This window comes from Lytechinus pictus, chromosome 7 (genome assembly GCF_037042905.1).
Source record: "Lytechinus pictus isolate F3 Inbred chromosome 7, Lp3.0, whole genome shotgun sequence".
NCBI classification, from domain to species: domain Eukaryota; kingdom Metazoa; phylum Echinodermata; class Echinoidea; order Temnopleuroida; family Toxopneustidae; genus Lytechinus; species Lytechinus pictus.
The window spans coordinates 3,310,582-3,337,991 of NC_087251.1; the positions used below are offsets into that span (position 1 = coordinate 3,310,582).

Here is a 27,410-nt window from a genome sequence, read left to right on the forward strand (position 1 = left end):
ATGACATATTTTTCATCGCACGGGATCGGACAAGCACAAAGAGAAAATATCATGTTCATCCGCGATAACAGGGGCTTAATTTTGACGATATCGCATCGCTATGCGATTGCAATGATTGACATGCGAACGAAGCTTGCGTACAAATTTTGAGCACTTCCGCGACAGCGCCATCTAGTGACTACGGCCGTGCCTAGCTATATACCATTGAATTAGTATATAGCTATAGGTCTTGACATCGTTGTGTTGGCTGACCAACGATTGGGTAGTGAGCAGTGTCGGGGTATTCTGCAGTTAAGCCTAACTTTGTAAGTGGAAAGTTTTTTGGGGTAGGAGGGTGGGGGCTGTTGGATATTTTTTGACCTCATATTGTTAACCTCCAGCTCCAGACTTGTCCGAATCCAGACCCCTGACTGGCTGAGCTGAGCTCCGCCAATTTCGCTTCGAAGTTGTTGTTGTTGTTTCGGCGGAGGAGCTGCCAGAGTTTCCTCCGAGTCCGACCCCTGCGCTGTAGTGTGTAACGTTAGACGTAGTGAAATAGTAAACTAGCCGACTTGGCGACTATAAATTAGTATAAAAAGTATTACGAAACGAGTGTTATTCTCTGTAAATTTTGGTGATTTAAGATCCCAAAATTTTATCACATAACCTCTGTAGTAGATTCTATATACTCATAAAGCTAATTGCAGCAAACCTGAAATTTTACAAGTAATTTAAGCCATTCAAATATGTTCTCACCTTTCGGGATCTGCGTTGCGCCTATCTAGTATTACGTTGTATACTAGCTTTTCTATCTATAAGCTATCGTACATGCATGAATAGACTTTCGCCCGAGGCTAGCGCTAGCGCGCCGCTAGCCTAGCCTTTGCATTTCAGCCGATCGTTTCTCCTACCTCGTCCATAATCTGAGAAAAATCAGAAAATGTTTTTGAAAAAAAAAACCGAAAAAAAACTCCTCCGAAACAGCTATCATTACTTTTACCCGAGATTCTGGAAGAATGCTGATGATTGTGTGATTCACGGGAATCGATGGATTTTCTGTGCGAGGTAGTTTTTTTTTTAATAGTTCAATTATAGGGGCGAGGGGGGGGGGTGTCAGAGGCGTCAACGCCATATCTCTCTCTCGTTTCAGTTCCTCCGCTGTTCGGAGATCGGCAGGTATCACTGCAAAAGTTGAGTCAATGAGTCTGGTAAATGTCAAGTCCAGGGGGATTGAAAGGCAGGCAGGTTACTGAGAGTTGACAGGTTTACATATGGGTCGTTTTAGGGGCGCAAGTATAATTAATATATGGTAGCTTTAACAAGCATAGGTACATACCGTACTGCATGGTTGGCTTATTTATATCACGTTGATTTAATTCGTAATCGCGTAAATCACTATGATTTAAAAAAAATCATTGATTTAAATCATTTCCACTAAAGTATTTACTAATAAATTTTCTTTCCTCTCTTTCCTTTACTTTTCTATAACTGATATGCATTTAACAAAGAAATTATTCTGTTTTGAAAAAAAAGGAAAGCAAATAAGTAGCACACCTAATTTTGTCTGAAGGAGAGCAGCAATAGACATTCTACTTTGATCGATGAACAGGCTTAGTCCTACAACATCGTTGGAATAAACTAAACTAAACTACTCTAAATTAACAAGGCAACAATAGTCAAAACTGACTAATTTGCCTACAAAATAACAACAACAAACAACAACATTTACAAAGATTGATGATTTTTGTTTTGTGGCAGTTTTTTTTATTCAAAATCAAAAGAAGATTTTGTCAATTAACTTTATCAGGGGCCGCGGAACGGTTTTCAAAGTGGGGGGGGGGGGGGCTGAGCCAAAAGTGGGGGGGCTGACCATGCAGAAAATCATAATCATTGGGTCATTTTTACGTTTTTGTACACGGTTTTCGAAAAAAGTGGGGGGCTGAAGCCCCCCCAGCCCCCCCGCTTCCGCGGCCCCTGTTTATATCATCCAAACATGAATAAAACCTTCATATCGGGCTATACTCAGGATCAAGTTAATCTTGAAAAACCAAAATAGATGTGACTACATGTAGCCTATAGGCCTATGTAGCGGTTATACACTTACTCCACTTTTGTAAGTGGACCGTTACAAAATTTTCCCTGTGGAAATTTTCTTTTATAGTAGACAATTATACCTCGGTCACATTTGCTCTACGGCGGCCGTACGGCGAGTCGAAAACAGCCGTTTTATTCATGTTTGTTCAAATCACCCTTTAGCTGGTACAAAAAAAATGTTGAAAACGACTGTTTTCGATTCGCCGTACGGCCGCCGTAGAATAATTGTGACTGAGGTAGGCCCTATTAGTCCTCGTTTATGTCAAAATCCAAAAAAAATGTTTTTAAAGGGGAATCCAACCCAAATAAAAACTTGTTTTTATAAGGAAAAGAAAAACCAGACAAGCTGATAGGTGAAAGTTTGAACAATATTGGACAAACAAAAAGAAAGTTATGAATTTTTAAAAGTTGTAAATATTGGTAATCACTATATCCATGGAGACTTCAAATTGGCCGCATATGGGATGTCATAGTGGTGTAAGGCAAGGACTACTCTTCCATGTACTCCAATACATATTATGGCTAAAATGTCATTTTCCCAGAAAGTTTTATTTCAAATTATATTTTTCTTTCATGAGGACATAAAACAATATACTACCTGGATTATATTTAGATTACTGCCCCAGGGGAATGGTTACTTAAAAGAAAACCACAAATCCCTGATAATAAAGTACATGGCCTATGGGAAAATTGTCCTTGGCCCTTGTCATAATTTACTTACTCAGTTGCCAATTTGAAATCTACATAGTATTAGTGATCTCAATATTAAAGCAGCTATAACTTTTTTATTGCTTGTCCGATTTCTTTCAAACTTTCACCATTCTGTTTAATTTATTTTTCTCCTTCCCAACACAACATTTTATGGCCAAGGCTGGATTCCCCTTTAAGTAAAATATAAGTTATTCGCAGTTCTTCTATTCTGATCATTCACATAAACTGTAGGCCTATACATTGCTCTCCAGCACTAACAATTTGTCATAGCATTTCAGAAAAAAATATATATATGTAAGAGAATTTAAAAAAAAAATCCTGCTCTCCAGCACTAACAATTTGTCATAGCATTTCAGAACAAAAAAAAAATATATGTAAGAGAATTTAAAAAAGAAATCCTGAACTTATAAAATTGGCTGAATTCCATCAAAGAATTTTACCAGGATCTGTTTGAATTACCACCTGTTCAGATTTGCTTCATGCAGCATGCAGGTACACTGCATGAGAAAAGATTAAGTAAATCCATTTACATGCATAAAAAATGCTCATGACACTATATATAGACCATGACAACAACCATATATTTTAGTGCCCTGTGTCAAAAGTGAGCATTTATTTTTGTACATTTCTCAGTGAATATGTTGAATTGAGTGCAATAAAAATCTGCATTAGCCCCTGGTAACCCATGTATAACATTATATTATTTTGACATGGCACCAGGCGCGTAGCCAGGGGGGGGCGGTGGGGGCGGTCACCCCCCCAAAACATCCCCAAAAAGAAAAAAAAGAAGGGAAAAAAGGAAAAGGGAAGGGAGGAAAGGGAAGAAAGGCAGCTTTGTCGGGTTTTTTTTCTTTTTATTCTTTATTTTTTTTCTCAAAAGAAAAACTCCTTCACTCTTGCTCTAAATTTATATATGAATTTTGCTTCCGCGCTGCGCGCGGTTAATTGACAATATTGAAGTTCTCCATTGTTTCCCCCACCCTTTCTCTAACCCTGCTTTCCACCTCAGCTATATGTGTTTCTTGCCAGTTCAAGAAGTTCAATAATCTTAGGAAATCAATTGAATTAGAGCCGATGGGGTATTAGAGATATCTGCATTTGATGAAACGTCCGCCCTTTGAAATTTCAGAGTTTTATTGCTCTGCGCGGGGAGGAATATCTTCCTCCCGGCATATACACTTCTTCTCCTCTGTTTTGCAAGTTAAAGATATAATGCACTGTCGCTAAATTGTTTGTATTCAAATCTGATCTTTCCAAGGGAAGTATTCAATATATCTTTGAGAATACCCTTTTCTCGGGACCCTTTTCATGGCAAAAAAAAATATAAAACGCTTTAGCTTCCGCGCTTCGCGCGGGGTTATGATTTTAATTTCCTCCATTGTATTCCTTTTTGTGCGTTCACAATCACCTTTGAAAACAACGTTCAAAATCACAATATAGTCAACTGAATTGGAGCTGATATAGGTACTAGAGTCAAGAGAGACGGCTCCTTTTCATTTTAATTTATGAAACACCAAAAGCTTCGCGCGGGAGGGGGAAACTCCCCCTCCCTGCACCCACCCCCTAGGGAGCGCGCTTCACGAGCTCTGTAAGTGTTGGCACGCTTCGCGTGCATTTACCGCCCCCTCCAAAATGAAATCCTGGCTACGCGGTTGCATGGCACGTACGTACTACATAGCTGGCTACACTCGAGTTATTTTGTAGCTAATATATACAGCTGCATGTATACAGAAAATTGGTTCTATAGAACCAATTTTCTAATTTAAAACTGCCAAATATTCAGGTTTATTGTAAAAGAAATAATTTAGATGAACTTGCAACTTTTTCCCAATCGCGGGTCAGAGCTTTGCAAGTCCGAATGCCTTAAATCGTGAAAGACAGTAGCGTACGCAGGATTTTTGAAGGGGGGGGGGGGGGGGGGGGGTTCGAGTTGAATGAAAATTTTACAAGCAAAAAAAAGGTGTTCACCCCCCAAAATAGGTCTTTTCGTAAACAAAAGAAATTGACAAGCAAAAAAAAAAAGGGTTTTCAAAAAAATCTGAGGGGGTGAACCCCACCCCCTCCTACGGACGCGCGGCTGTTCAAAGAGTTCCGACTATTATGGCTCAAAGACAAAGGAGGTTTAAACATATAAAAAACAAATGCAGTTTTCTTTAAATATGCAGTCCTTGGCTTGAAAAAAAAAAAACCGGTTTCTCTTTGGAGAATGTGAGTCTCAGAGTCATGGAATTCTTCCACTGATCCTCATTTCATGTTAACAGCAACTATATGCAGCATTAGTATATATCCATCAACTTGGATTGAACCAGTCAGTAATAGGAGCTCCCTATATGACGCAGACACCACAGAAATTGTCAGCATCTTCATGAAACGTCGTTAATATATTTTTTATAATCTTTATTCAATTATAAAAATAAAAAGCTTAGAATGAAATGTATGAATTCAAAGTTTATGCCAGCGTAAAGGATTATATATTTTTGGGGGGCATTATTTAAAAAAAAATTGTTTAAAAAATTCAGATTAAAAGAAAAATATGATTTAAATGAAATAAATCATATTTTTTCAATAAAAATTTTTAAAAAAATCGCCAGCCCTGGGTATATAGATCTATGCGAGTCACGAAAAACGCGAGCTGAATAAAAAAAAAACACACACACAGAAACTGAGGAATTTCTTGTCGGGTTCAGGGGTAGGCCTATTTCAATATTATTATCATTTCTTTTGTATGTTCTACATTTATTTTGCATCATAAACCGGGACAAGAATACTTTTAAAGAATGAGTGACCGTTTCAAAAGGGTGGTAATTAAAATAAACGAGATGTCATGGTTGAGGGGAGGATGATAAGAAAAACAATATGATTATGTATTCTATTTCATCCTTCTTTATCCATTCTAACCGTTATCTGAAAGGATGGTTCCATTCAATAATATACATAAGGAAATTATGAGGGGGGGGGGGGGGAAGGGATCACCAATGCTTATATATACGACAATCAACATGTACTGTTATGATCATGATCATCATGTAGGCCTATTTCCTCTTTATCATCATAATCATACTTGTCATAATCATAAATATCGTGATGTTCGACCCTAAATTACTGCGGGGAATAATAACATGAGTGTGTTATTTTCTTTTTTTTTATCTATTTTTTTTTTATATAGTGTTGATTGTTGGTTGCCCACTTTACCTTTTTTTTACCTTGAACTTTAAACTTAAAGGTCAAATCCACCCCCCCCAAAAAAAAAATGTTGATTTGAATAAATAAAGTCAAACTAGCATGCTGAAAATGTCATGAATCGGATGTAAAAGTCAAACTAGCATGCTGAAAATTTCATGAATCGGATGTAAAATAGAAAGTTATTTTTTATGACATTTTAAATTTTCGCTTATTTAAAAAGACAAAAAAAATCAGTGATATATTCACAACTCAGTGACATGCAGATGAGACAGTCAATGATGTCCCTCACCGTCACTATTCTTTTGTTTTTTATTGTTTGAATTATACAATATTTCATTTTTTTTATTATAGATGTTACAATGACCAACTTGACTGAACCATTTATTATAAAACAATACTAATTCCACATGTTCAGGGAGGAATTTATCGTTGTTTCACTTGAAAATGAGAAGAAAATTAGAATATTTCATATTTCATATGATAAAGTACAAAAGAAATAGTGAGTGGATAACATCATCGGTCTCCTCATTTATAAATACCGACCAGGATGTACATATCTGTTTTGTGAAATTAAGCGAAACTTTAAAATGCCATAACTTTCTTATTTTCATCCGATTTTGATGAAATTTTTAGTGTTATGCTTGTTGGATTGTTCTCTTTTTGTTAAACTTCAACTTTTTTTTTGAGGGGGTGGACTTGTCCTTTAATTTGCTTTCTCCAGGTCATATTACCACCATTGTATTTTGTATGAATTTCTTTTGTCAGTTTGATCGTATTGTTTTCGTATTTGATGGTCAAACAAATAAATTGAACTGAATTGAATAATTGAAAATTATCCATAAATTTTACCGGTTAGAGTTTCAAAAGTATGTGAAGCAAGACTAGTCAAAGTGACTGAAATTACTGAATACATATGATGCGTAATCAGAGACCGTAAACTAGTTACTAAGTAAAAACCATAATCCACCTCTACGCTCAAAACTGTCTTTAAAAATCAAATTTCAAATAAAATATATCACTGTTAAAAAATATGACAGAAAATTATTTGCAATAATTCAATTTTTTACTTAAAAAGGAATATAGAAAAAATTCTATTACCAAATTTTACAACGATGGGGATAATACACCTCTAAATCGTGTTGATCTAAATTGGTTCCTGAAAGTTTAGATAAGCTACATGTAAATCTTGGCTAAACTCAACATTTATACGTGTACATATGGGATTACTGGCACTGACCACTGTCAGGTAAGATCCTTTCCAAATTTTAGTATTGTTTTCTAAACTTTTCTTTTGTTTAGAAATGTTCTTTACCTTCACTAAAAAGCCAAAAGCAGCATTTAGTTATCAATCATAATAACTTGGAAACGTCAGATGCATTGCCATTAGTGCAATGTGTAAAGAGCAAGGCAACCAACCCTCGGCCTGCTCAGGCTCCAGCCTGTCAATGTCATCGAGACGTCGCGTTCGGCCTGGCCCGGGCCGGCTCGGGTCAGCTCGGGCTGAGATTCGGCTCGGGCGAGGCACTGCGGTAGCTAAGCTAAGCTTGCCTCAGCGAGCAGCTCATCAGAGATGTTTGTGACTTTTATTCTGTTTTATAATCCTTTCGCCGTTGTTGGAATAACGCTTCATTTTAATTTAGTCTTTACTTTACTTCTTTTCGTAGCTCGGAGTCGTAGAACAGACAGCTGGCAGCCGTCTGTTTCGAGGAGTTTTTTAACATTTTTTTATTTTTTTTAATTTTTCCTCGTACACAGACGGCTCGCTATCGTGCAGCCACCATTAGGGGTTAAAAATGCAAAATCCCCCTGACGGGGCTCATCGATTTTTGTCTTTATTTCATAAAAATATACAAAAAGATCTGTACCAAAAAAAAGATTATCGTTTTGATTTGGCCTGAAATGCACCAAAACGGGGAAAAAACAGTGACTTACTTCGGTTGAAGCGCAACTTCACCTGTTTTATCAGAACTTAATACATAAACATATGGCCATTGAGTCCCTGTAGAAAGGCTGTACAGATCGAGCTAGAACTTCGGTCTCTATATTTGGTGAGTGGAGCCAACGGAGTTCAGCGGAACAAACAACATAACAGAGACCGAAGCTTTTGGTCTAGTAGAACAGGAGTTCCAAAAAAAAATTAAAATCATGAAATTCAAATGAAACTTTAATCAAGGTACGGTCGGACGGTTAACATCCATGACCATGTGCAGTGAGTTGCCATCCTTCTTCTTCCAACCTACACTGACTGCCTCCTTCAATCCTGAAGATTCTTGCAGTATTGTAGTACCGGGGGCCGGCAGGTGCAATACACCGGGTGAACACCCTACTCTTTGACGAATAGTGTATTGGTTTTAACGTGCATAGGTTGTGACTCTCCTATACACGGGACCAACATTTGCGTCCTTTCCGATGGACGGAGTGTTTTCCAACAGCATACACACCTGCACTGAATACCGTGGTGAGGCACGCTAACACACAACGCTGTAGCATCAGATTTTTTGTTAGACGCGTTTAGGCGGTCTTCAACCTTCAATTTTGCAAAAAATAAAAATTCTTACCCAAATCTTTGAATGAGATGAAAGTATCCACAAATCCTTTTAAATATATGAAAAACTTTTCTCCTGAAATTGCTACATTTTTAAGTAAGAACGTCATGAATTACGGACTTCCTGAACGGCGACACAATGTCAATGATGGGTAAATTTGAGTCACCGATTCGAAAAATCCAATACATTTACTACACAGACATATCGCGCATGCGCACACACACGCACCGATCGTACACAAAAGTGCATTGACTCAGCTGCGTTGTTGAAACCTCGAAAAAAGCTGAAATTTTTGCCCCCGAGATTTCTACTTTCCTTCTATTAGATCTAGCCATAAATCATCATAGTAAATGGGATAGGCCTACAACTTCATTTCGACATTTCTACAATATTGAATTCATATTTCAACAAGAATTCATTAAAAAAAAGAGAAAAATATGAAAAGACTGAAAAATTCCCACGATGTTTACATCGCCATCTAAATGGTTCCGTAGTTCTGCTCCCAAACATTCAAAATACATGTCATTTTCATCATACTCTCTAGATTTGTAGAGGAATACAGTGTATATTCTGAAGACATTAAAATATTGAAAATATGGGGTCCATGTGCTGGTTTTTTAAACTATCCAAAGTGTTGCGAGTTGGCTTGAAACAGTCTAAAAATTCTGTCCAAAAATGTCTAAAATACGAATGGTTCTTTAGTTCTGCTCCTAAACATTCAAAACCTATGTAATTTTCATCATACTCACAAGATATGTAGAGGAATATTTTCTGAAGACGTTAAAACATTAAAAATATGGGGTCCATGTGCTCGTTTTTAAACTATTAGTGTCCAAAGTGTTGCGAGTTGGCTTGAAACAGTCTAAAATGCTCCTAAAACGGGCAAAATTCTGATACCGTCCAAAATGTCTAAAATACAAATGGTTCCTTAGTTTTGCTCCTAAACGTTTAAAATCCATGTCATTTTCATCATACTCTCTAGATTTGTAGAGGAATATATTCTGAAGACATTAAAACATTCAAAATATGGGGTCCATGTGCTGTTTTTCAAATTATCAGTGTCCAAAGTATTGCGAGTTGGCTTTAAACAGCCATAAAAATGCACCGAAAACAAGCAAAAGTCTGATAATACTGTCTAAAATGCGAATGGTTTCGTAGTCTTGCTCCCGAAATCCATGTCATTTTCATCCTACTTTGCACATAGATACTTTAGCACATGAATATCCCAAATATGCAAAAATTAACAGGTTCATGTGCTTGATTTTTTGCTAGAGCTTCAAAGTTTACCCAAATGGATGTTATTAAGAATTGCGTATTCAAAAGAAATTGACATTTTTAGACCTCGCGAGATCACATCACATCACACCAGGTACGGAAATGAAGGACTTCTCCTGTAGGTTTTCCGGTCTTTACTTCTGGTAATTGACGATTATCTTGACAGTTTAAACTTGTGAGACTTTACGTGCGTTGAGAAATTGTTAACACCAATGAGTTTAAAGCTCTATTACTCAGTCAAAATCCATGAAAGTTTCATCAACTTTTTCAATATAATTAATAATTGTATCCTTAAGATGGATAATCTATTTATTTTTATATTAATCGTTTGCTATTTTATGTCTAACAGCACTCTCAGTTCTTAGAAGTAATAGTAGCTGGATTTATAATGCCTTTTTTGCCTGAGGATATAAAGCGCTGCTATTATTACCCCGGCTTTAGCTCGAAATTGCGCGAAAGATAACAAAAACTCAACCTCAAAATGTAAAATTTCAAAAACAAACTTGAGAAGTACAAGAAATACTGCACTTTATTTAAAATCCATGTCAGTTTCACCAAACTTTGCAAAGTTGTAGAGGAAGGTACAGTATACCCAGGGCTCCACACTTACCCTTTTTTTCTACTGGTCCAACCTATTCATGTCGGACCAGTAGATACCCAGTTTTTCCATTTTTTACTGGTCCGAACCTAAAATCTACTGGTCCCCAAAATAAAGAAAACATTAAAAAAAGGCGTGAGTTTATTTTGCTGTCCTTTCTTGTTACCCCCCCCCCCAAAAAAAAATGAAGGAATGAAAGACAAAAAGAAAGCAAGACAAAAAGAAACAAAGGAAGAAATAATAAAAGAAAGGAAGGAAGAACAAATAAAAGGTAAAGAAAGGATAGATGTGAAGGAAGGAAAAAATAAAGAAAAAAAGAAAGAACAAAAGAAAAAAAAGGAAAGAAAGAAAAAACAAAAGACAGAAAGTAATGAAAAAAGGAAAGAAGCAATAAAATAAGAAAGAAAGGGTATAAGGAAAGATGGAAAGAAGGAAAAAAGATAGAAAGAAAGAAAGAAAGAAAGGAAGAAAAGGGTAAAGAAAGGATAAATGTGAAGGAAGGAAAAAAAGAAAGAACTGAAGAGGGAAAGGAAGGAAGGAAAGAAAGAACAAAAATAAGAAAGAAAGAACAAAAGAAAAAGAAGAAATAAAGGAATGAAGGAAAGAAAGAAAGAAGGAAAGAAATGAAGCAAGCAATATAGAAAGAAAGAACAAAAGACAGAAAGAAGGAAAGAAGCAATAAAAAAAGAAAGAAAGGGTAAAAGGAGAGATGGAAAGAAGGAAAAAAGAAAGAAAGTATTGAAAGAAGGAAGAAATAAAGAAAGGTAAAATGATAGATAGAAGGAAAAAAGAATGAAGGAAAGAAGGAAGGAAGCAAGCAAGCAATAGAAAAAAGAAAGAAAATGTAAAATAGATGAAAGTAAGAAAAAAAAGAAAGTCCAAAAGACAAAGAAAGGAAGGAATGAGGGAAAAAAAAGAACGAAAGAAGAAAGGAAAGGAAGCAAGCAGTAAAAAAAAAAAAAAAAAAGGTAAAAGGATAGATGGAATGAAGGGAAAAAAGAAAGAACAGAAAGGAAGGAATGAATGAAAGAAAGAGAGAAAGGGCTGAAAGAAGGAAGAAATAAAAAACAAGAAATGGTAAAGAAAGGATGGATGGAATGAAGAAAGAAACAAAGAATGAAGGAAAGAAAGGGTAAAAAGAAGGAAAGGAAGAAAGAAAGAAAGAAGAGATAAATATAGGATGGATGGACTCAAGAATTAAAGAAAGAAAGAAATCAAAAAAGAAAGAGAAAAAGAAATAGAGAAAAATGTTAAAAGGACAGAAAGAATGAAAGAACGAAAGACAAAGAATAATTAAAAAAGAAAGACAGTAACAAAAAAAATTAAAGAAGAGAGGGAAGAAACAAAGAAAGATTGAAAAGAAAGAAAGAAAGAAAGAAAACAGAGGAAGAAAGCTAAAACTATCATAAATAAATTATCAGTTTCTTTTTGGCTCAATTAAGATATAGCTACGAAAGAAACCAAGTGTATCAACACACACACAAATGCATATGTGGGGCTATCATGTATTCAGACGATATCACTCGAAACCCGATCTCTTTGAACTAAAACAGAAGTGAAAATTTCTCCTTTTACTGCTTACAAATGACAGTTACCCCAATTTTTAGGAAATATGGACATTATAAGAGCTTTTCATTAGTGTGAAATGTGAATTTTGACCGTTCTGTGAGAGATTTCTGCCAGAGGTTTGCCAAGCTTCGCCAAGCTTCGTTCGTGCAGCCAGTAGAAAATTCACCATGTGGGCTGTGTGGCTGGCTAGCCATATGTACACTGTATGTTACCGTAGTAAAAATTGCATGCGATTCATTCTGTGTGTATTCTGTGTGTGAATGACCAAATTTAACGGGAGGAAAATGGTTTGCAATTTGAGTCATGGAATATTTTTTATGTTTATGTTGGACTAGTGAATTTGACCATTTCTGGAAAAGTTACTGGCCCAACAATGGTTTTTATTACTGTTTATGTCGGACCCATAAATCTTGCTATTTTTGGAAAAATTACCGGCCCGACAATGATATTTTCTTACTGGTCTTGTCGGACCAGTAAATCTTGCTATTTCTGAAAATCTACCGGCCCGACAGTGATTTTTACCGGTCTGGGACCGTCGGACCGGCGCTAGTGTCGAGCCCTGGTATACCTAAGAGGTGCAAACATAAAAATATATGTGTTCATGTGCTTGTTTTCAAACTATCAGTACTTTTATTAGAGTAAATGTGCTTTTTGAAATGCCCCCAAATGCGCCAAAAGCTTCATGAAATAACACATCGGATCTGCAGTAAGTGCAGATAAGGAGAAAAATGCTTATACCTACAGCTGATTACCTAATCACCTGTTCATCCAGTGTGAGGTCAGCGTGCAGAGTGTTAAATATGCACAGATCATGATGCGCACAAACATAACTGTGGAATGTCCTTAAATTGTACAATATTTCAATTCTAGTCAGTGTAAACATATCAGGTTTCATAGCAAGATTATTGGAAGATGGCTCAAGACATAATTTGTCTCACAAAGTTTGTCAAAGTATAAGAGTGCAGGACTGGATGGCATCCACCCATGTGTTTTGAAGGTAACTGCTGTTTCTATCGCAAGGCCCCTTGCCTTGATCTACAATTCTACAATGCATCACTAAAAGAGGGCAAACTACCAAGTGTCTGGAAGGTCAGTCATGTAGTACCTGTGCACAAATACAGGCAGCAAGGTGGATGTTAGAAATTACAGACTAATCAGTTTGACCTCTGTACCTTGCAAAATCCTAGAATCACTTATTCGGGATGAAATAGTTAGCCACCTTATAGAAAATGATCTTCTGTGTGATGAACAGCATGGCTTTTTCCCTGGACGCTCATGTGTGACAGAGCTCTTTATGGTTATGGAGGAATGGACAGAGATGATGGATGTAGGAAATCCTATTGATGTGATCTACCTGGATTTCATAAAAGCTTTGATAGTGTTCCTCATCTGCGTCTCCTCTCCAAACTTGAGGCTTACGGTATAGGTGGTGAAATCAAAGCCTGGATAATTTCTCCAAGAAAGACAGCAAGTCAATAATGAATTATCTGACTGGACAAGGGTAAGGAGTGGAGTGCTGCAAGGCAGTATCTGTGGCCCAACAATGTTTGTACTTCGCATCAATGACCCACCAGACAGCCTACAGGGGAAAGTCAAGATATATGCCGATGACACTAAATGACAGATGCTTGACAGAGATCAGATAAGATGTATTCAGCCAGCATGTCATCAATGACTGGAATTCGCTCCCAGAAGAGGTAGTCACTCACAGCTCAGACAGTGAACAGTTTCAAGACAAGGCTAGACAAGGTGTGGGCGGACTAGCGGTACCGGTACTGCTAACCATGTGATAAATAAACCCTACTAATGAAGAGGACGTTGTAGATTCCAAGCTACCGGTAGACTGCCGTGAAGATACCATCTAATGAGAAGGATGAAGGCCTTGAACTGGAAGTAAGGATGCTGGTATCATCTGCACTCTTCCAGAATCTTGGATAAAGAGTAAAGATTGGGATATCCTTGTTTTCTGGTACACTCCCAGTTTTTAGACCAGCTCTCTCTTGCCTGTAGTGTAAGAGGGTCTTCCAGGACCAAGTTCAATATTCTATGATTTTTTTATGTCAGTCATATGAAACTATGACTGAGAGAACTAGATAGAGTTAGATGATATTTTTGTATTATTTTTTAATTTTTTATTTCTTTTATTTTTATTTCTTTTATTCTATGTCTGACAATTTTAAGCGCTGTGATACTTGTGTGTCTAGGGCATATATAGATAACCATTATTATTATTATTATTATGATACCAAGCTCTATTTTCTACCGACACCAATCAAATGTGCTAGTATTACTAGTCATGTAAACATATCAGATTCTTAACAACAGCCTAAGAGGAAGAAGGAAAGTCAGAAAAAAAATGGAAAAGGTGCAAATTGTCACAGAATCTATACTTATAGGCCTACATGTAGCACTCTAAATTTCTATGATTGCCATCTATGTCCTGCAGGGGAAGTGAAAAAAAACTGTACCTGATCCTCCTTAGCAAGGACAGAAATTTATTAAGACGTGATTTGTTTTGGTTCATGAGGATATCTTTGTTTTCTGGGACAGTCATTATTTTTGACAAGTGCCTCTACTACTAATTCAGCCAACAATGCCATGCCAGCTGCTTAAACCCACCTGTACTTTGATTGATGAACAGGCTTAGTCCTCCAACATCATCGGAGTGAAGTAAATCAAGTTTTCCCAATTAAATAGTAGAGTTTCTTGTTTTTGTCTCGCCTGCATAGCAGAGCGAGACTATAGGCGCCGTTTTTCCGACGGCGGCGGCGTCAACATCAAATCTAACCTAAGGTTAAGTTTTTGAAATGACATTATAACTTAGAAAGTCTATGGACCTAGTTCATGAAACTTGGACATAAGGTTAATCAAGTATTACTGAACATCCTGCCTGAGTTTCAGGTCACATGACCAAGGTCAAAGGTCATTTAGGGTCAATGAACTTTGACCATGTTGGGAGAATTATTTTCAAAATCTTAACCAAAGGTTAAGTTTTAGAAATGACATCATAACTTAGAAAGTATATGGACCTAGTTCATGAAACTTGGGCATAAGGTTAAGCAAGTATAAGTGAACATCCTGCTCGAGTTTCAGGTCACGTGACCAATGTCAAAGGTCATTTAGGGTCAATGAACTTTGGTCAAGTTGGGGGTATTTGTTGAATTACTATCATAACTTTGATAATTTATGGATCTAGTTCATGAAACTTGGACATAAGGTTAATCAAGTATTAGTGAACATCCTGCCTGAGTTTCAGGTCACATGACCAAGATCAAAGGTCATTAAGGGTCAATGAACTTTGGCCAAGTTGGGGGTATTTGTTGAATTACCATCATAACTTTGAAAATTTATAGATGTAGTTCATGAAACTTGGACATTAGGTTAATTAAGTCCCACTGAATATCCTGTGCGAGTTTCAGGTCACATGACCATGGTCAATGGTCATTTAAGGTCAATGAACTTTGGCCGTGTTGGGGGTATTTGTTAAATTACCATCCTAACTCTGAAAGTTTACCGATCTAGTTCATAAAACTTGGACATAAGAGTAATCAAGTATCACCGAACATCCTGTACGAGTTTCAGGTCACATGACCATGGTCAAAGGTCATTAAAGGTCAATGAACTTTGGCCGTGTTGGGGGGTATTTGTTGAATTACCATCGTAACTCTGAAAGTTTATGGATCTAGTTCATAAAACTTGGGATATAAGAGTAATCAAGTATGACTGAACATCCCCTGTGAGTTTCAGGTCACATGACCATGGTCAATGGTCATTTACAATGTAAGGTCAATGAACTTTGGCCGTGTTTTGGGTATTTGTTAAATTACCATCCTAACTCTGAAAGTTTATGGATCTAGTTCATAAAACTTAGACATAAGAGTAATCAAGTATCACTGAACATCCTGTACGAGTTTCAGGTCACATGACCATGGTCAAAGGTCATTAAAGGTCAATGAACTTTGGCCGTGTTGGGGGGTATTTGTTGAATTACCATCGTAACTCTGAAAGTTTATGGATAGAGTGTATGAAATGTGGACATGGGTGTAGTTGACAGTCTTAAGTCTCCGTTCAAATGTCATTCATGGTCAATGAACGTGGTATTATGTCATTATATGAATGATGTTTTTGTGAATGATTATTTTATAGTAGTTTTCAAAGTTAGCACTGCTGCTATTTTAAATTGCGTAATACAGGCGAGACTGCCAGAGGCGTTCCACTTGTTATTGTCAAGATTCACTATTGACTATTTTAAATCTGATTTCAGGATTAAATTCACACCCATCCATGATAGTGAAGTGTAACTGTAGACAGGAGATCTAGTCAGTTATCTAGAGGACTAACCTTTACCTATTTTAGACCATTTGACCATGAGCAATTTACGGCAGAATCGAGTGTTCTAGTTTTTCTACCTCCACTCATTATAGACAATCTATCTAGTGCTCTATATTTTTTCAATATCCTTGGTAAGATTCTTTCCAGTTTGAGGCTTGTGTGGGTAAGTGTGGGTATATTTTCTAATATATCTGTGTACTTTTCCACAAACCACTCATTATTTTTTTCTCCTCACCCCTCTCAAAGTCCTAGTTCATCCTTCCCTCTACCCCCTCCCCCATTCCCAAGTTATTCCTTTTTCCCTTCTTTTCCTTTGTCTTCTTTTTCTTTGTCATCTTTTACTTCTTCTCTTTCTTCATGTTCTTTTACTTCATCATGTCCTTTTTTTCTCCTCTGTCGTCTTCTCCTCCCTCAAAGTTTCAGATGTATATCGCCATCTTTTCTTTTGTGTATGTGTTGACAGTGATGACTGGGAAAAATAATGAAACCTTACATTGTTTCATTGTCTTGCTTCACCAGCTGTCAAAAAATATTGCATTTAAGTTTACTATACGAAAATGCTAAGCTTGAAGCCTGGAGTAAATTGGACCTCCTCGATGGATTTATCATATCTGTATTATGCATTACAAATCCAGATTTGCCATCACCTATTAAAAGAGATGTACAACATCATTCTCTATAGTGAGAATTTTTACTTTATTTTCTTTCCCTTTTGATATCCAGAATTATAAAAAGTATGATGAATTTTCACCAAGCATCATTACATGGTCTCTGTTTAGCCATCTCTATGGTGATGTTATTCCAACCAGTTTTTACAGAAGAGGAACACCATATCAAAGTTGGTCCACCTGCTAGCCTCATCAGGGACAGGACTCATATTCAAGACAGAGAGTAAGTTACATTTGGTAAACAATGCTACTAATCAATATGATATACCTACATTTGTGTATATATTTTTTTGTGTACATTTTTATTTAAAAAAAATAATAAGTTTGATTTTTTTTTTCAATTTTCATTTCAGTTTATTTTTTTTTTAGGTATGAATGATTTTATGACTGATTTGAAATAATACATACTCAATTCAATTCAATGTTCTCTTTATTTGCATAAAAACCATTCAAAAGTATATTATCAAACAATATTTTACAGAATGCAAGCATGTCTAACTAAGCTTATCTTTAGTTTTGGTTAATCCCCCCAAACTGCAAGTCACTATTCCAATTCCAATTTCATACTAGATTATATGAATGTGTGTGCCCTAAAATGATTATGATGTGAATGATACAAAAATAAAATGTATTTTATAGCATTAATTTACCATGATTTACATAAAAATAAGATGTCTCTTTATTTGTAAACCCTGTAAATGTAGGGGCCAATTAATCCATCCTATGTTGATAAAAGTTTATTTGGATGAAAGGTTAACAGAACAGTATAAGCAGAACCATTCTAGCAAAATTTTGATAAAACCATGAAGGAAAAAATGAAATTGTGAATTGTTTTGAAATACCAAATCACAAAAAAGTGCCAAAATGTGGAATTGTTGAACAAAGTGTACATACATGTATCTGATCAAGGATGCAACTTTACGTTCAAAAGAAGGAACTAGTACTACTTTTTCCACATAATTTTGCCTGTAAAAAACACCCTTTTTTCTGGAAAAAAATATCATTCAAGATGGATTTCTACTTTTAATCAAATCTGAGTGGCATTCCTGTTCATTGAATGCTTCATCATATAAGCGTTTTATCTAGTGTATGCTTTATAACCACTATCCAGGATCTCAGTGTGCTGTAAATAGTGTGATCATCACAACGTAACATTGGAGTAGATGTACTATATGTACTGAAGATCTATTTTTAAAAAGGACTGTTGATAGAAATAACTATTGCTTGATTTTAAGTGTACATGTATGATGCTCTACTTCAAAACCTACAATAAGTCACAATGTGTAACATGTAGGTTTTCTGTTTAAACCAAACTATTAAGTCGGTCTCCAAAACTCCATATTTGGAAATTAGCTAATCCTAAGGCCCCCATTCCACAGAGGGGAGACCTTTGAAGGACAATTCAAAGACCAAAGACTGGCAAGGTCTTACAGCAGTCTCCAAGATCACTTAAATCTGTCATCTGTGTGGAATGGCTCAGAAAGACCCCTCAAAGAACTCTGAAAGACTGATGGATATTTCTTGTCTTACTGGTCTTAGAGTAGTCCTATAGAGATATCTCAATGGTCTTTCAGAGATCTTTTATGCGACGAGTGATCTTTCAGAATTTTTTCCATGGACTTTACCTGGTCTTTCAATGATCTCTCATGAGTCTTATAGTGATCTCCACAAAAATCTTGAGAGACTGCCGAAAGATCATGGAAAGACTAGAGAACTTTGAAAGTTCATTGAAAGACCACTTTAAGTCTGCTGAAAGACCATCAAAAGAAAATTTTCCTGTAACACCACTGAAAGACTGTTTTGAACCGTTTCAAAAGAAAGACCCTTGAAAGTTCAAGCAAGTTTCATTGTCTTACAGCAGTCTTTCAGAGGTCTTGCTGTCTGTGGAATGGGGGTTTAAAGAATAACTTTTTTCTCCATTCTGTCATTATTTGACATGGTTAAAAGTTAAAACTGTACATGTACAAGAGTTTCTTTAACACCACTTTTTCCACACTGCTGGGCATTTATCCCAGCTTGTAAGTATAAATGTGCCATTTTGGGTAAACCCAATATTCAAACTTGTTCCTCTTTCATATTCTTTAAAGAACTCTGAAATTCTCCTAAATATTGGAAATCAAGTACATGTACTTTTGTACTGTATTGTAGATCAATTTTTACAAGCTAACTTTGTTTTAAAGCTCAAGAATTTTTAAAACTTGATAAAAATCTCACCTATATTAATATTGGGCAACTTACTGTGGGCTTGAAGTGGAGGGTTATAAATAATGGATTTTCATATAAGAACCTTGATTGATGATTATTGCATGTTAATACAGCATGGTGCATGAAACATATTTTAACATACATGTAAACCTCAGTTGTGGTAAAAAAACACAAAGGGATTTCTAACAAAATGCAACAAAGATGACTTCCAAGCATGACTGGTGTTACATGTACAGTATGCACAACTCTTGTAAAAAGTAAATAACGGCTTCTCAGTAATTATCATAAATACGCAAGTAACTTTGTCACGAAACACTTATCAGTGGTATATGCATTTCCACTTATGGTACTTGATTGTTTAAATCTAGTTTTACATACTGTATATGTTTGGCTTGCTTTTATCATGTTTATTGTCATACAAACTACATGCATGTTCTTAATAGAGCTTCCCCCTTTTTTACACTATCCTTCAGTTGGATACTTCAGGAGGACCTTTTGAAAATATGTCAATCAGTAAAAAAAAACAGAGGATATTTTGCAAGTACAGTAAATTAAAATAAAATTTGTGAATATACACTAGTGTTAGAAAAGGAGAATTTTAGATCAAGGTATTGATCAATTTTGCAGAAATTAACTGAAACAAAATATGTTCCCAACTTCCACAAATCAGCAAGGGTTTGATTAAAAAGATCACCCTGATATCAAGTTGCTTAAAAACAATGAATGTTTTGATAAAACTCCACCAAAGATATGAACTTAACAAATTTGTGAGGTCACATTTGACCAGCTGTCCACATGTCATGTGATACATCTTTAATTTCAAGAAATTCCCATTTGGGATGGTTCCTGGTGAGTAAAAGTACTTTCCCTTTGAAGTTTGAAGCTTGTCTGAAATAATGTGACTAATTTATTGAATTTTCTGAGAAATAAAGTATTTACGGACTGTATGGATTTTTATTCTCATGATGCAATGAGCGGCTCCTGTGTGAATAAAATCCATAACTTTGTTATTCTTTGATGAATTTCTGTCGAACCTTTAATACTCAGTTTCTCTTCATATTTTGCTTTTAATGTCAAGTTGAATTAACCTTTAATGTCTAGCAGGTGTTTGAAAATCAATACAATCAATTTAGCAGATATTTTTCATAGAAGATAATGGGTATGTTGTATGTAAACTAGTTTTGGAAAATAAGTTAAAATTGTCTCATTTGTTGGAAGGTTAGATCTACGTGAAGTGAGATTTCTGTTTGTTGGCCAAAAGAAAAACATTTAAAGATATAATAGAGAGAGTAATTTATCTTAAATAGCAATTTGAGGAATTCTGGAAGCAGACTGAGAAACATGTAGATGAAGAAGTCCTTATTTGGTAAAAGTTATCATTCTCTAGCATACTATAGGTAATTATTATTGACCAAATCAGAACAATATATGAAAGTACACTTTACTGACTGACTGTGACAGCTCTGTTCAACTAAGATTTTCCCCAACTAATCACATCCAAGGAATGGGCCTCTTTAGTTTAGGAGAGAAAATATAAGTGGAAAGACGTTATCCGATCATTTCAAGTTTTAAACGTGTGGATTATTGAACCAATCATCTTTCCTTTTTTTGCTGTTGCCCAAATAAAAGTTTGATATGATTACGAGCATGTGATTTTAAAAAGACTGCAGTTTTTAGTACGGTATTTGGAATGTATTTGAATGACACATCAAGTTTATTTGTAACTTGTTAATAGGATGTGCTCATTATGAATTAAGAACTTGGATGATGGTGTACAATGATGAGTGAGGAATCCTTTCTTTCATTCATCATTCCACCATACAGTCACATCAGATCCCATCTTCAAGGTACATTAGACGTTGATGCCATTGACATGTCTCCTCAAAGACTGCAGTTTCATTACTTCCACTCCCATGACATGGACCACAACAGGAAACTAGATGGTCTGGAATTGATGCAGTCCATTCTACATGTGGATGAGGGATGGAAGAATACCAGAGGAGGAGGAGGACATCATGGTGGGGTGATGTCAGAGGAGAGGATCATTGAGATAGTTGATGTAATCTTGGAGGATGATGATATCGACCAGGATGGTTATGTGGATTATATAGAATTTTCTAGAGGACTTGATGATGGATCAACAGATGAAGAGGAGGATGATTATGATGAGGAACAGGATTACTACAATGATGAGGATTAGTTAGGATGAATATATTAATTATTGAGTGCGGAAACTGCAAGCAAATAGGCCACATTTGCTGGTTTCCCTGACAATGGTTTTCTCATTGGAGCATGTGATGAAGAAACCTGACCATAGAAAGCAGGGAGTTCGGTACTTGCCTGTAGGCCCTATATACATGTATACCACCTTTCTCGTCTTCCTTGGCGGTCTTTATCACACAGGACTCAAAATTCAGCATCATGTGGGAGAACTGAAGGAGATGCAAAGATGGATATAGTAGCAAGATCCTAAAGTTATAGAAATAAACATGAGAATACTCCTGGATTCAATATTTTGTGAAGATTACCACAATCCAGAAAAAAATGTAACTAATGAAGAATTTAGGATTCATACATGAATGATATTGATATGTAGATAATGTGTGCTTATTGTGTGAAATGTACTGAAAATCCTTTTGACAGTAGATATCACAAAAACCAGTATTGTATTTTTCCTTTGTAAATAAGAAGATATTGTGTTTTGTCGAGTGAATTTGGTTTTAGGGACATAAAAAATCCAGCCTTATATACATGTATCAATCTACCAATACTGTACTCTTATAACTTTCATATTTCAATTTTCTTATGTATAGAATGCCTTTATGTATTTTAATTGTATTGTTATTTATACATCATACATATTGCTACATTTACTCTAATAATTACATGTATATACATGTAGATCATAGATGTAAATACTGTAAAAGCTTAATTTTAATGGTGAATTTATTTTCACATATTTGGATCTACCAATATCAAATTTCCACTTCTGCATACATGTATATATTGCCATTTTACACATGAAAATAACACCAGAATCATTAAAATCATATATACTGAATGTGTCCAAAATAGTCAAAATATAGTACTCAAAACATTACCTGAATACAAAAAGTAACACCTTTCCCTTTGAATGTAAAATTTGTATGTACAGTGTAAATGTAATATTTATCTTCAAATGTTTGGTGTACATGTATATTGGGTTTGTAAAGCATGTTACCAAAGTCTGTGATGCGTTTTTATCAGGAATCCTGCTGTCGTGATGATCTAGTATCCAACTTTCTCATTCATTGTCTGACTTCTTTCAGACTCTCTCCATTTCGTAAAAGCATCTTTCCTGCATTTATCATTGTTTGTCTATAATGAAATTTAAGCACTGATGATGAAGTATGCTTTTAGGAATCCCATGTTTGTCTACGATTGAAAGTAAGAATTAGTGATGAAGAAAATATGCTTTCAAGAACCCCATTCGAAAGACATGGCTCTGACTTTAGGTGTAGTGGACAGTGCACTTGACTTGTTTTTCCAACAAGTTGAGATTCTGTAATTCACTATCTGAAACCCTGAACATTGAACTTTTCTCTAATAAATATCAAGAATAATATTTCCTTCATATGTTTCCCACTATGTAGATTTAAGGTTCTTTAAGTTGTGAGTCAAGAATATTAAGGCTGCAATTGCATGTTTTCTTTGTCTCCGTGTCCTTTTAATGTAGCCACATACGAGAGCATCTTGATGGTATAATAGACATTGATGGCATCCAAGAGAGTGAGATGACAGAGAAACAACTCCAACTTCACTACTTCAAACTCCATGACTATGATCATAATAACAGACTTGATGGTCTAGAGCTCCTCAATGCTATGACACATTATCACCATGACGGCGCCCCCAATGCCGAGCCACTTAAGGAAGATGACCTTATGAACCTGATTGACCCTATTTTGAGAGATGATGACAAGAATAAAGATGGGTATATTGACTATATAGAATATGCTGCGACACAGTCTTAAAGAGAAATTCCAGTAGTTGCAGTAAACACTGATTTCATGAGAAAGTCTGTAAAACCAGGCTTCATTGTCAGTATATCATCGAGGATCTAGATCTGGTACAGTTACATAAACTGAACTTTGTGAAATCTTGAAATCTACGCTGAAAAATGTTCAGACTGAACTTCCCCAACACAGATAAGCGCACGTGGGACAGTGTATAATTATTGCTTTGAGCGAATCCTGTGCTTATTTGCTGATTTCTCAGCAATTACTCAATTTCTTCCAGAATTCTTTGGCACATGCGTTTTATTTATACAAACAGACACTTTGGTGGTCATTTCATTGGATTCTGTACGAACTCATTTTGATATCGTTACCAAAACTAGCATTTACCTTTAATGATGACAATAATCAGGAAAGAGACAAATTTTATTTTAGGTTCAAAACTTTTGATTAAATATCATTCCTTTTCATGGCTGGGCTTACTTTTATTGGTATTTGTCAATGACATGTAATAAGCTGAATTAGAATTAGGGAAATAATGGCCCCTATTCTCAAAAGTGGTTTCAATTGTACCAGGGTACCGAGCCATGGACTGCAGATATCTTGTATTATTGTGCTTCAATTATGTACCATTTGCCAGAAGTAGGCATTTATAATTTGACTCTTCTTTATAGTGTATGTGATGAAATGAGCGTATTACATTGTATGTACTCAAAAGTCTCAAATCTGCATATTCCATGATTTTGTACCATGAAACAATTGAAGCCTCTTGAGAATACGGGTCTACATGTATATGTAGAATCTAACATTTTTTGTGGTATGGTATATTTTTGGCACCTGAAAATGTAGTCTTTTATTTCTAAAAAGAATAATCATTCTAAACGTATCCAACACAAAGCTTTTCGAATTTGATAACCATAGTTATATTTATTTTTATGTGGGTAGATATTAATTGGAATATGTATATGTTATTGATTATACTTAATGTATGGTGCTATTTTTGGTTGGTGAACTCAATTATTATTTTTTTTTTTATAGCCTACATTTATCTTTAGTTTTGGTAAATCCCCCTATGAGTACATGCCACTATTCCATTTCATTACTAGATCATATTAATGCATGTGTCCTAAAACAGTTGTGATGTGATGGATATAAACTAAAAATGTTTTTTTATTGGATAAATTTACCAAATTTACATCAGAGTTAATTTGATTTGGTGCCCAATCAAAAGAATATCTGTATTTTGTCATGTTTATATAAAATACCTCATCAAGCATGGAATGGGCTGAAATTTCAGGATATAATCTTAGTTGGTTGCTTTCTAATATCCAATTACAAAATATGTAAAGTGTACACTCAAAATGACATTCCATATAAAATTATAAACATTACTTAGAGAGGATGCTAGATTTGAATTAAAATCATAGACATAAGTCACATCATAACAGCTGGAAAATGCCATACTTAAGTTCTAATGGATATAATATGTATCCATTGACTACCAAGCTCTTGTTATTTGGTTGATGATAATCAAGTATAGTTCACATTACTGACGATTTACTATTAAAAAAAGCTAAAGACATGCTTTAATGATGAACAATTAAGGCTTTGTGATAGCATTACGCATTATTACAAGATGGATACATTCTTTTCTTGTCTTCTTTTACCAATATATTAATCACTATTCAGTATTTTGCCTTTGTTAAGATATGATATTACTGGTTAAATTTTTGAACAATTTAGAATTGATTAATGCCAGAATAGACAGGGAATGAAGATATATCATACATTGCAATAATGTAAGTCAAAAGCAAGATATTTCATTCAACAGGATATTGTATTTGTACCATTCTTAAGTTTTTTTTTTTAAGGTCACATATTTTCAATAGCAATTCCCAATTTTCAGTGACTTGTATCAAATATTGAAGAGTCATGTATAGGGCATTGATATGTGTTTTGATAGTAAAGCTAACAGTACCGGTATATGAACATTTATATAAGAGGTGCCTTTCAAGTTTAAAAGTGCTTAATAGAGTTTATTTTATTTAATGAATATCTGTATCTTTTCTTTACAAGTGAAGCATTTTTCTTTTTGCTTCAGTTATAATGTGCATTTGATCATCTTTTATGATTTTAATTACATTGTATAAATAATTTCAATGTTATATGTATCTCTAGTTTCCTCCTTTCTTCATGTTGTACTCTTACATGTTAAACCAGGTTCCTGTTCTAATACAGAGTTAAATAAACATCTAGTAATTCCTTGTAATACAATGAGAAGCATCTGTAAACCATTACATCAGCAAAGAATTCTATTTTGAATGGGGAAAATCAGGGGCCCGTTTCATAAAGTACTTGCAACTGTTTTAACTTTGCCATTATTGCATCTACCATGGTAACAGGACTCAGCAGCCAATCATAATCAAGGTTTCCATGGTAGTTGCCGTTATGGCAAAGTTACAACAGTTGCAAGTCCTTTATGAAACGGGGCCCCAGATGATCATTTAATAATCAACAATTGTTCTGAGCGCATATATAGGTTAAGTTTGCATTTTCAGATATTTCCTGATTTAAATTACTTTTTTTTTTTTTGGGGGGGGGGTGTATCGTCTCTCACACTTATGTATGTATCAATTTGTGTGTAGATTGCTATGAAGATGTTTTTATTTCAATAATGATTGTGGTGGTGGTAAAAAGTTAAAAACTAGTACTTAATACCAGCTTTTGTATCAAAGACAAGTACAGTGTATTATGCTTTAAAGTGAAGAAGATATTCTTCCATATTGTAAGTGCCTTTTGAATACATTATGCATTATCAGTGATTTCATCTGTTATATAGTCTTAGGAGATGTTGCAAGATACTTCTTTGCACTTGATTGCAAATTTCAAATCTGCAAGTGATAAAATAAATAAAAGATGAATACCTGCCATAAAACACAAATTTGCATTTAATTGCAAGACTAATAATTAACACACATTTGGCTAATGACGACGCCCACCGATCAGAGCCTACAGGTAAACTCATATCTTCCATATATTGTATAACTTCCGAGACAAGTTCTGACTGTATGATTATTGTATATCTTTACAGGCTCCTTAAAAGGGAATCGCATGACATGATTTTTTTTAAGGTTTGAAGTTTGATAAATTTACAAAAATTACAAGTCTGTAGCCAATTGCCTATAGCAGATGGCACTGCATGATCATTGTACATGCACTGTAGGCTGTGATGATACATGTAGGTAGACAATGTCGTAATGGTATGATTTTGGGTAGAGGGGGGGACTCCATAAATTGTACCATTGTATGATATCTGTAAAGACTGGATGATTGTCAGATATCCCCAATAAGCACACAAGTATGAAATAGAGACTTAGAATTGATTGCAATGCCCATTAATTTAAAACTTTATCTCTGTATTAAACCTGTGTGTGAATCACCAAAGAGTAATGAATACAATATCAGTTATTTCTTTTATTTTATGTCCAACATATATGCTGAATAGTCTTGCCCAGTTGAAATATCAAATGTGATTTTCACATGTGTATTCAGTGTGATGTTCCAATACAAGAAGAGGGAAACTACAATTGTTAAAAAAATAAAGAGAAAGGAGGAAATTGTATTTGACCTGTCCATTTTGTGATGATTACCTGTATGCCTTGATATTATTGTATAACATATCTCCCACTGATTTTATTTTATTTTTATTTTGACAAGATTATAAAATAAAGATTTGAATCAATAGTCCCATTTGATTAAACTTGTTAAAATAATACAATTATGATGATCGTTATCTGGAAACGAACTGGACACTATTTAATTAATTGAATTTGTCAATACTGTTGATTAGATTGACTAAGAAGCCTGGGGAGCGTTTCATCAACATTTTCGTCCGACAAGTTGTCAGGTCTGACAACTTTCCTTCATAATGATTGGATGAGAGGCACTGTTACCATAGTAATTGTCGGATAAAACAGTACTTGTCGGATAAAACGTTTGACAAGTCCTTTCATAAAACGCTCCCCTGATCTCTGACTGATACTACAGGCATGTGCTATCATGGTAATTTCAGATAAAGACTTCTATCTTAAAGCTGTCACACTCGGTCTGATTTTTTTTTTTCAATTCAATGTAGTCAATCTTTTTGTTTGCAACACACTTTTTTCGGGGAGGGGGGGGGGTAAACTTGGGGGTTGTTGGGAAAAGAATTGCATCCCATACATGTAACCACGCAAATCAAATGAAACTTATATTA

At 35.2% G+C, this 27,410-nt stretch overlaps 1 protein-coding gene across 3 annotated transcripts; it reads left to right on the forward strand.

The window, feature by feature from the left end:
- The first annotated feature begins 206 nt into the window (after positions 1-206).
- LOC129265138 (multiple coagulation factor deficiency protein 2 homolog) lies at positions 207-26,777 on the forward strand. 3 transcript variants are annotated; one of them, XM_064101678.1, is made up of 3 exons: positions 207-305; positions 17,011-17,178; positions 20,985-26,777. In XM_064101678.1, the coding sequence occupies exons 2-3, from the start codon at positions 17,024-17,026 to the stop codon at positions 21,358-21,360; spliced, it is 531 nt and encodes a 176-aa protein (XP_063957748.1). In that variant the 5' UTR covers positions 207-305; positions 17,011-17,023; the 3' UTR covers positions 21,361-26,777. The 3 variants fall into 3 exon arrangements, with proteins under 3 accessions (XP_063957748.1, XP_054759106.2, XP_054759105.2); XM_054903131.2 differs by lacking the exon at positions 207-305 and adding an exon at positions 7,076-7,213 and having other exon boundaries at positions 22,876-26,777; XM_054903130.2 differs by lacking the exon at positions 207-305 and adding an exon at positions 7,111-7,213.
- Positions 26,778-27,410: the final 633 nt, after the last annotated feature.

Excerpts from the sequence above, each read along its gene's own strand:
- LOC129265138 (XM_054903130.2), top strand. The coding sequence starts at position 7,185 with ATGGGATTACTGGCACTGACCACTGTCAG. Across the intron at positions 7,214-17,010 it reads CTGGCACTGACCACTGTCAG|AATTATAAAAAGTATGATGA; the intron begins GTAAGATCCTTT and ends TTTGATATCCAG. Across the intron at positions 17,179-20,984 it reads ACTCATATTCAAGACAGAGA|TCACATCAGATCCCATCTTC; the intron begins GTAAGTTACATT and ends TCCACCATACAG.